We start from the raw sequence: 11,032 nt of genomic DNA on the forward strand, positions 1-11,032 counted from the left end.
TGACCTAGAATTTTGCTCATAAGCCTGTTGTGTGGCCTTTTGAAAATCAAAATACACCACGTCAACACCGTTTCTCTTATCAACCTTCTGTGTTACCTCCTCAAAAACTCCAGCAAGTTAGTTAAATGTGATCTCCCCTTAATGAATCCATGCTGGCTTTTCTTAATTATCCTGCACTGTCTAAATGACTATTGATTTTATCCCGGACTATAGTTTCCAGAAGTTTCCCTGCCACTGAGGTCAAACTGACTGGTCTGTAGTTGCCGGCTATATCTTTGCACCCCTTTTTGAACAAGGGTGTAACATTCGCAATTCTCAAATCCTCTGGCACTTCCGCTGTGTCTAAGGAAGACTGGAAGATTATCACTGGTGCCTCTGCAATTTCCACTCTCACTTCCTCATGTCCTAGAACTGTATGTTTGACCTCCAACAACCACAACCTTCTTCCTTTGTGCTAGGTGTGACTCCAGCCAGCAGAGAGTTTTCCCCCTGATTCCCATTGACTCCAGTTTTTCTAGGGCTCCTTGATGTCACACTCGGTCAAATGCTGCCTTGATGTCAAGAGCAGTCACTCCCGCCTCTGAAGTTCAGCGCTTTTGATGGTTACAGAATTCTTGTAAGACTAGAACAGCAAACTGCCAGTGGCTTAGAGTACCCTTGCAGGGTAAACTGTTTAAAATCAAATACAATAAAATATAATATAAATAGAACAGTATCTAATGGAAACATACTGTTTTATTGTAGTAAAAAGAGTTTGAAGAGATCGAAATTCTTTGCAAAGTACATTACACACATGAAGACTTCTGATAATTTTCATGTACAATATTTACATGGAACGTCATTTGATTATATAAATATTTACAAATTTCAGTGATATCACTTCAAATATGACTCACATTAACAACTTTGAATCCTTTCTACTGTATCATACAGATTTTCCTCTCAATATTGTATATTGATTTGAAGTGGGAGCGGGGTACAATTTTACACCAATTTATTGTATGGGAAACTAGTTGGATCAGGTTGTATGCTGATTTTAAAATCCGCCCAATATTATTCATTAGCTTCAACAGACAGTATAACTGGGCAGAGTGTACAACCAACATTTTAACCAATCCTGTCAGCTTTCCAACTGGCAGAATATGTTTTAAAAAAACCTATTTGGGTGGGGTACAAAATCAGCATTTCACCCGATCTTGTTAGTTTCCTAGGTTAAATTAGGTTAAAATTGCCCCCTGGGAATTTCAAAGACTCTAAACTATACATGCATTGCCATTTTATTCCATAAGACTAAGCTAATTGAAAATCACAACATAAGAACATCGCAACATCACAAACAGCTTTTTAGATTGTATAGTGCATTGACTGAACATGAGCATGGAAAGAATATTAGGACATAGTTTTTTGCCCATATTACACATAAGATTCTTTAACATGCTGAATCTGTTCATAGCCCTCAAAGCTTTGTCTGAAGCATCTGCCCCTACTTGCAGATTCAGTCATAGCTCTCTCCCTGTACTGTTGTGTTTTTTTAAATCCTATGGGGTGCAAATCATTTTCAAAATTGTTGTGCAACTCTTCAAACTGATTGGCAAGTTGAGACTGTTTATCACATGAGCCAAAATTGTTTGTGAAATTATCTTGGCATGAAGGATAGAGCAGTTCCTCTGTTAAAGAACAAGGCCTATTTTTCTGCCCAGCAACAACATGACAATGGTATTTCTTGGCTTCTTCCAGCTGAGACAATCTTCTCATGTTTTTCACTGTCATTCCTTTCATTGTAGCAACAGGTGGATTATTTTCTTCAACAGCTTTACCATAAGAAGGTGGACTACAACGTCTTTTGCTATCGATTTGTTGAAAGACCTCATCAACAGAAATTAAGCGAGGTCTGTACCTGACAGTGTCACTTACATTGGCTTGGTCCTCAGGGAATGTCTCACAAATTGGGGGGGTTTCTTTCAAAATGTTTTCCAAGCAGGATTCCTTGTTTGAGTTAAATGTCCTTGTAGGGCCCCAGCTTTGAGTCTTCTTTAGCGGTGTCTTAGCCTTTTCTTTCATGGGTTTCACATGGTTATCAGGAACTTGAATAGAATTTGTTTGTAGTTTTGCTGGATAGTCTGAAAAGGAGGAATTCTCTTGACTGGAACAACTTGGGGAAACAAGTGGAGAGCTGATAAAAACAGAGTTCTCTGACAGGTTTGAATATGAACTAGCCAAGGAAGAAATTGAAGAGGCCTTGGAGGAGGAGGCCGTGGAAAGCTCAGAATGTGAGCTGGCATTAAGGTTGGCTGGCTTTCTGCTGTTAAAGCTTTTAAAGCTGCTGCTAAATCTTGTAAAGCTTTCCTCAGATATCTGTTTTTTCATTAGTTGACGATTAAAATCCAGGCCATCAGATGAGATTGAGCAATCATCGTGACTTCTTGCTAATAATTCCTGCTGGTTGATGTTTTTAGGACTGGAGGTGATACCTAATATTGGTTCTGAGCAGCGTCTGTTTATTCTCACAGTATAACGTTCAATCAGGGATGCTGGCAGGCACGTTGTCTCGGGACTCAAGGATGCTCTGTTGGCAGCATCCATTGATTCAGTGCTGCAAGAAGCTGTAGTGCAGTCTCCAGCTTCAATGTCCATTTGACCATTCTGCTTTCTATCCACTCTCAGCCTTTCATTGCTCCTCAATAGTTGATAGCAGCTGGAGCTTGCTCGTCGCCTTTTCTCATTCCATACATCTTTCCAATCATCCTGATCAGTACTGTCATAAGCAGAATCATTTTGCTGAGAAGAAATGTCTGTAAACGAAATGACAAACATTTCAGTTATATTCTATGGCCTACTCTGGTTGCCCACTACCATTTTTGCTTTCAAGATTGTCAATATTGACCAGTCACTGGAACTTTGAACCAAAAGGCCACATGTGAAGCCTTTGAAATCTTACCTGCAAGGTTTCTGAATGGCAATCTTATTTGGACCTCTTGTCACATGGAGAGTAGCAATTCTTCAGTAATGCAATAAAGTTAATTTGCTAAATAAACATATTGTGTAAGCTTGGTTTAACTGGCAGCACTCTTGCCTCTGAGTCAGATGGTCATGGGATCAAGTCTTTCCACAGTACTTGAGCACAGATGTCATCTTTGAGATGAGATGTTAAACCAGTCTGCCTCCCTGGGTGGATGTGAATGATCCCTTGGTATTCTTTCATATAAAAAAGAAGCATTCCCCAGATTCCTGACCAAGTTTATCCATCAGGAAACAAGATATCAACATCTTGTTTGCTGTTTATGGGACTTGCTTACAAGGTGGCTGCTATGTTTTCCTACAACATAATAATGACTATACTTGAAATGTAATTCATTGATTGTGAAATGTTTTGCATGTCTTACACTATATAAATCAAACTCTTCTTAATATGATGTGTAAGTCAATGCATGTTCTACTCACCTGAGTTATCATTGTATTCCAGTAGTACTTGCGCTGGTTCGCCCAGAAGTGTGGTTATATCATCACCAAATATTAGACAACAGTTCTCAATTAGAAACTGCATCAGATCCACAACCTATAATAAAAATAGATTTGCTCAGACTTGACAATCATACCAGAATCATCATTTTGAACAAATGTGAAAAGTTGTCCAGCAAATATTTTTAGGACATTTTAGGAGATAATTTTAAACAAACATTAGAAAACAAAAGGTGACAGCAGATGCAACCACTAAGTAAAAATAAAGCACTTGTAAAACCATTCCCTTATAAATCTGCGGATGCCAAAAAGTCTGTTTTTTTAGTTCCTCATTGCTCCTTGACATTTAATAGCAACAATATGTCAGCACAAAAATACACTGTTAGTACTGTAACAAATTAAAAAGAGCTTCTTTAAATTACTAGCTTAATTAGCTTCCCCATCACTCTGTGCATAATTTCCATCCTTATTTGCTATATGCGTTCATAGTTGGTATAAGGAAGTCAATGCCCAAATCATCCAGATGTGAATGACTTAATCAGCAATTAATAGTTTGCTTGGCTTACCCCACTTCAAGCTTGGTTACTTTTCAGATTAAACCTATTTTAATGCTATTTTTTCCTACTCTTCATAAAGGTGATTAATCAAGAATGAATCATGTACAAATAGTCACAATGTCCCATGTTAACAACTGATATGTATGGCATCAAATGAACACAATGAAAAAGCAATAGTAATCTTCTGCATTTATATTGGGCTTTTAACATAGAAAATATTCCAAGTTGCTTTATGGAGAGAAAGGAAAATAATAAATATAAGAGTTTAAGGGTTGGACAAGAAGTGTTCAGAGAGGTGTTCAGAAGTTGTGATTTTGTTATGAGAAGTGTAACCACACAGACTAATGTTAACATTCAACTAATTTGGGGAATTCTAAATCTTTTGCGCATCTTTGTTCAGAGGGGCAAAAAGGAACCTCAAGGGATTCATATTAAAATGTCTGCTCAAATGGCTATCAAAGGTTTTTCATATCTAATTTCTGTGATCTCAAAATTCTTAACTCCTTACTGTATCATTGAATTAAACAAAACCTAGTCTTTGTTTTGCATATCTAGGAAACAAAACTCCCAGGTCAAAAGCACACAGTATATTTACCCTTGCAAGGACTTCTTTCTGTAATTCAGCTGTCACAGGTTTGTTGGGCCAGAGCATATTTGGACCAATGCAGACAGCAAGATTGTAGGCATCCATCTTATTCACTTCAGAATATTTATTGATGTAGTACAGCACACAGAACAAATAGCGAAGCAAGATGCAGTTGTGGCTCGGAAGTTTTGTCAGAAGCCTAAAGGAAAATATAAAAAGTTCCCATGAGGTTAGTTGCAGGTTGAAACTTTGCTTACTCAATTAAATACTTCCCCAACAAAGCAGCACTTCTTTAAACTTCCATTGAGAAATCCCCTGCTATGGGTTTCATTGCCTAATGACCAGCTTGAACAGAGTCAACGCCACAATTTTCAAAGTTTGGCAGAAAATCTCATATCACGAGTCTAGCCTGCAAAATTAACAGATGGCCTTATTTGGAGGCCGAATTAACAGTCTGACACCCAGAACAGTTCTCTTTATTGATTACTTGTGATTGTTTGAAAAAAAAACAGTGCAGTGATTAAAGATATAGTTGAGAAAACGCGGTGCTCATACACTCCGTTATATTTAATTATTTATTTTGCTGAAATGTTTAAAACTATCATATTTCCTTGGTGGTGCTCAGTGTAAATTAGAAGATATGCTGGTTTATAACAAGTAGCTGTGCAGCATATTCTATATCATCAAAGCCACTAATTTCCCCAACAATGTTTTTAGATGAATTTATAACCAATAAAATAGCCGAGCCTGACTTAGTTATTTTAGCCAATCAACAAAATGTAATGGCAGAAGTATAACCGAAGTATCACTGTTACCCTAAGTCCATGCTACGCACAATGTTTTGAATATATTCTTGATCTTGACTTGAAAGCAATTTGGTATCTTAACCCAGCAGGGATATTTCAGAACATAAATAGTGCTCAAATAAACAACAGCATCTGAGCAAATCAGAGACCCTTGGCTGATTTCTTGCTAAAGGGTGATACCTACTGTTTGACCTCCGCAGTCCTTTCATTAATGTTCTCCTTTTCCATGGTTGCCATCCAGCTGTCGTACAGCTCTGTCATCAATAAACTCTCTGGAATACGACGTAGGAAATCCTGCAACCACATATTTCAAATTAGACATGGGGTCTGCTAGCATTGAAAAATAACTGAAATTGAAGTATTGCATTGGTGCTGCCCAGTCCAGTGCCTTCTTAAAGCAGTGATCTACCTTGAAAACTGCAGCCAACTGGATGACAGGCTCCTCCTCCAAAGTGACTTCTCTTGCTGCATTTAGTTTTCCAATTAATTCCTTGCAAGCCTTGGCATTGGCAGACTTCCGAAATATTCCAACAAACGAAGGTCCTTTCTTGAACAGGACAGTCAGGATACTCTAAAGTGAAATAAAACATAATAGCAGAATTCTTAATTATTTTGAGAAATAGTCTACTCCAAAAACAGCTTTCCATTTGCAATTCCTCACTCTCATCTGTATCTGTAAATTCCTGATTAAATCTAAAATATGCAGAAAAATAGTGATATCTTTTCAAACACTTTCATTAATTTCCCTAGTAGAAATCAAAAGTTTACACCAGAAGGAAAGACACTTCAGCTTCTACAGACCATTACCATAAAGTATTATCTTGGTGTGGCTATCAAACCAGGTCAGATATACAGACAACAACTTAGAATAATCAGGTTAGAATATGTACTAGCTCAATCAGTTTAATTTAGTTTCACTGTTCACTGTGTGGTAAGCTCCAACTCTTTCCATTAGACCAAAAAGAACTATAAGTGTTGACTTACAAGGATTGGCTCAGCAAGTATGTCATCTTGATCGCAGATGTCTTTAAGGTGCTGATCGAAAATACCTCCATTGTGTGAAGAGACAGATTCACTCTGTGTTGAGTTTTTGCGAAAAGACCAAGGCATTTTCATTTTGTTTTTCTTCTTCAAACCAGCATCTACTTCATCTGGAGAAGGAGAAACAAAAAAGCTATTGGTCATACTTAACCATGTATGAACTCTATACAAAGTACAATTTTATCCATTGAAGCATTGGGTTCAAATGTACCTAAGTACTTGTATGCTGATAAAAGTATATGTATTCAGGGGCCAAAATAACAACAGGGATATTCGGTAGGGATCCCAACAAGGTGGGTTTATGCCTCTCAGTTACTGAGCAACTGTACAAAGCAATGTCAGCACCTGCAACCCTCTTATATACTGTTTTCAAAAAAGACAGTGTGAAATAAAAGCAAAATACTGTGGGTGCTGGAAACCTGAAATAAAAACAAAAACTCTGGACTGGAAATACTCAGTAGGTCAATGGCATCTGTGGAGGGATAAACAGAGTTAATGTTTCAGGTTGATGAAACATTTGAAGGGTAGTTTGACATTGGTCTGAAATACACTTGCAAATTAAAGGCTGCATAATTCATTCTGAACGGCATTAAAAGCATTTCTCAAATTTACAACACACTTTTGGAATGGTGGGAGGTCTCCCTTTATTTTCAGCAGAGTTTCAAGAAGCATTTTGCACCAACATACCTGGGGAGCGTTTAGGTTGGAATTGGCACCGGGATTTCTCTGATGACTTTGAAGGCTTTCTCCTTAAGTCGATTGCCAACACATCACACTTCGCCTGTTGTTTGGCTGGTTTGTGGAGTTGGTTCAGTTCATTGGTAAAGGGGCACTCATCACCTACAAGAGCACACAGTGAAGTTAGAATACTTGCCACAGCTTAAAAGTACAGTTTCCCTTTTTATATTTCCTCTATTCTCTGCATTTTGAAATAATCAGAGGTGAGATCTACATAGCAGTTTAACACATTCCAGTCTGAACACTGGAACATTTCCCGACATTGCAATATGGTGACTTCTGATTCATTTGTAACTCAGAATGTCTTTAAACCAGCAGTTGAGCATTGATCCTAATAAAAAGATTCAAAATGGAAAAATAATCTTCATTTTGAAGTTCAGTTTGGATTTCCTTCCATTTGAAAAATAAAGCAAAAAGCTGACTTTACACAATCGATTTTCCCTCTAAAGGGAATAGTTCAGCTACAGCCTTAGCATCTATACATGGGAAAATAACATGGGGAATGTATTATGGGGAATGTACATACTTTCATAATAACAAAAAAAGTTGTATGTTTCCAAGATTCTCTTTTCATAATCAAAATTCTCTTAACAAACACATGCACCACACAAATAACAGAAATACATTGTTATGGACTGTCAATCACTATGGTATAAATTGACCAGTCCTTTATAAACTCCCATCAAATTGTCTACGAGTCTTTAAAATAAATTCTATTTTAAGCAAATTAACTTGAAAACCTATGTCTTCCAATCTCTTAATATTAGATTCAAAAGTGCTTATGTTTTCCATTATGACTGTACATACTGTAAAGAGGAGGTTGATGAGGCATAGTGCTTTATAAATAGTTTCGTTTTTGTTTGCACCAGCTCAAAAGCAGCAGACAAAACCACAGGCTGGTACATCTGGCGGGAGAATGTGCTAGTTTGTTTTCAAACTCACCAATCAGGGAAGTTGACAAGTCTTCACCATATGACAATACCAATTGGTAGTTCTGGGCATCTCCCTGAGGGTAAAAACAGACTGTATTGTGATACTGGTTTAACACTGTCACCCCCAGCAGTACAACTGAGACAGTTTAGCGCCACCCCACCACCTTCCACTCTTTTGTGTCAAGTCTTGTTCCCAATCTTCAATTGTGAGAAACAATAATATTAAAATTACTTCACCTGTTTTCACCATACAAAAAATGTGTGAAATTATGATTAACCCACACTTCCAGCATTCAGGCTGCCACAAGAATCTAAATGGTATTTAATTGCACTGATTACTCACCATCTCTGCTGATTCTTGTAGCTCTCTCTTCACTGCCTCACCAACTGGTTCCATATTACTTATACTTAGTGTTTTAGACTGTCAAAAATAAATAACAAACAAATTCATCTCAATTAAATGTGAACAGAAATATTTCTAGCAGATAGTAGCATCTTCCTCTATATTCTTTCATTCCTGTCCTCTATCTCGGCACAGTATTTCTCACTGTGCCTGATTGTACAATGCGACCCTCTTAACTAACAGTTCATGTACTAATCATATAAATGGCATAAAAGTATCAAATCTAATCTTGATCATGATTAGTTCTCACACATGCATGTATACACACGACTAGACCCCCATACACCCTATTACACACCCTCCATACCCGGACATCATTACACCTCAACATACATGCACACCACTACACATGCACACACATACTTACACACCCACAATTACAAACACACCTACAACCTCCAAAACACAAACTTACACACATACCTCTACTACTAAATTCCCATCCGTCAGCTCAGCAGGGACTATGGAACTGAAGACACTCTCACAATTACATTTACAACAACACCACACACACTACAATTTTATACAGCTCACTTAGTATTTAAGTGCTACTTTTTGTAAAGGCACTTTCACTCATTTTCCTTTTATTTCTAAGAAAGCAGCGGATATCCAATTATCTGATGAGAAGAAGAAAATTAACTCATATTTTAAAATTTAAAGGACAAATTTTTGAACATCTTCCAAATGAGCTGTATATTCTGTTTCTTCCTTTTATCTGGTGATTCAGTATGTCCCTTCAGTTACTTTAAGAGCATACACACTTATTATTAATAACACCCTCCAGGCTGTTTGTTGACTGATATTCTTTACCATAGTCATCAATAGAATTCAAGACACTCATAGCATGGTAATTCAGTAAACAAAGTTAGAAGTGAATCTGATTCGACTCAGCAGCCTGATTATATACAAAACCCTGTAACTTACCAAAGTGGAGTTACTTAAAACCTTCATTGGTACTGGTCAGTGATGTAAAGTTAGTCTCCTCTTTCTCTTTTGCTTCTTGTATTTATCTAAAGACAAGGAATCAAAATCTGTCAGTGAATAATATACATAGGTCAGTACATCAAACTGCTTTCAGTCTGAATGATGACACATTGCAATTTGTTATATTCTTTCATGGGATATGAACATCACTGGCAAGGCCAGCATTCCTTGCCCATTCTTAATTGCCCTCAAGAGAGCGGTGGTGAGCTGTAGGAACACTCACAGTGCTGTTAGGAAGGGAGATCCAGGATTTTGACGCAGTGAAAGCAAAGGAACGGCAATATAGTTCCAAGTCAGGATGGTGTGGGACTTGGAGGGGAATTGAAATAAAGTTTATATTGAGGCACGTTGTACTGGACATTAAGCTATCAATTCATACTGCTACTGTCTTCAAAATTATAAACATCAGAGGACAAGTCAGTTCAAAAATAATCTAGCCTCTGGTAGATATTTCTTAAATATTTCAACATGGATCACATCATTTCCAGAGAAACATCAACAAATTGCAATTATAGAGCGCCTTTAACACAGTAAATTATTCAAGGTGTGACACAGGAGCATTATCAAACAAAATATGACACTGAGCCACATAAGGAGATACTAGGACAGATGGCCAAAAGCTTGGTCAAAGTGGAAGGTTTGAAGAAGCACTTGAAAGAAGAAAAGAGGAGAGGTGAAGAGGTTGAGAGATTTAGGGAGGGAACTCCAGTGTTAGATCCTAACAGTTGAAAGCATGGCCACCAATTGTGGAAGGATTAAAATAGGGAACTTGTAAGAGGCCAGAACTGGAATAGTACAGAGGTCTCAGTGCTACAGAGGGCTGTATGAGGTTACAGGGCTACTACCTACCCTGAAAGCAGGCAAACCTGCTGGAGACAACCACATGTGTACCACATACTCTGGTTTAAATTTTACCAACTTGCTGAGTTATTATGATCATGTAAATAGAAGACTAAGTTAATATAAATATAATGCTTACCAATGAAGATTATTGTGCCAGCTGTCGTTCCTTTACTTCATGCGAACTGCATTTAAAATAAGTGCCATCACATAAAGTTACAAATCCATCGTGCGCACAGGGAGAATCTAAACAGTACAACTGTACCATATGGTCTATATAAGTGAGCTGTGGGCAGGTGGAAATACTCATAGCGTAGACAGGAAACAACATCACGGCTTTTTGCTGTTCAGTTTCAAAGCTGAAAAAAGAGCTTCCTCCTTCCATTTAAGGCAAGCACCCTGTGACGACTGGAAAAAGTGAGTTGAAATGGTACTCTTTCATTCATTTAAGAATGACACCAGTTGTTAACAAACAAAGGTAAAAACACAGATTAGCTGCAGAGACAGAGGAACTACAGAGACAGCTTCTAGCATCTGATGCACATGAGACTAGGAGTGATTGAGAATGTCCTTTGGAGGTGATCCCTCTCCACTGCTGTAATTTCACAGGAAGTTTGGTGGGAACCCCATTTAACAAGTGGGAGGAGTTCTTAGGACATTCCTTGTCCTTGTTATACAGCATGAAT

The 11,032-nt window shown here is 37.7% G+C and overlaps 1 protein-coding gene across 1 annotated transcript; it reads right to left on the bottom strand.

Moving 5' to 3' along the window:
• Positions 1-717: 717 nt before the first annotated feature.
• tagapb (T cell activation RhoGTPase activating protein b) lies at positions 718-10,668 on the bottom strand. The gene is made up of 11 exons (XM_041205976.1): positions 10,486-10,668; positions 9,447-9,532; positions 8,463-8,540; positions 8,130-8,193; positions 7,137-7,289; positions 6,393-6,559; positions 5,818-5,979; positions 5,593-5,702; positions 4,612-4,801; positions 3,442-3,556; positions 718-2,792 (listed from the first exon to the last, which is right to left on the bottom strand). Exons 2-11 carry the CDS (start codon positions 9,471-9,473, stop codon positions 1,414-1,416), a joined length of 2,445 nt encoding a protein of 814 aa, XP_041061910.1. The 5' UTR covers positions 9,474-9,532; positions 10,486-10,668; the 3' UTR covers positions 718-1,413.
• Between the last annotated feature and the right edge of the window lie 364 nt (positions 10,669-11,032).

Source organism: Carcharodon carcharias, chromosome 2 (assembly GCF_017639515.1).
Source record: "Carcharodon carcharias isolate sCarCar2 chromosome 2, sCarCar2.pri, whole genome shotgun sequence".
Taxonomy (NCBI): domain Eukaryota; kingdom Metazoa; phylum Chordata; class Chondrichthyes; order Lamniformes; family Lamnidae; genus Carcharodon; species Carcharodon carcharias.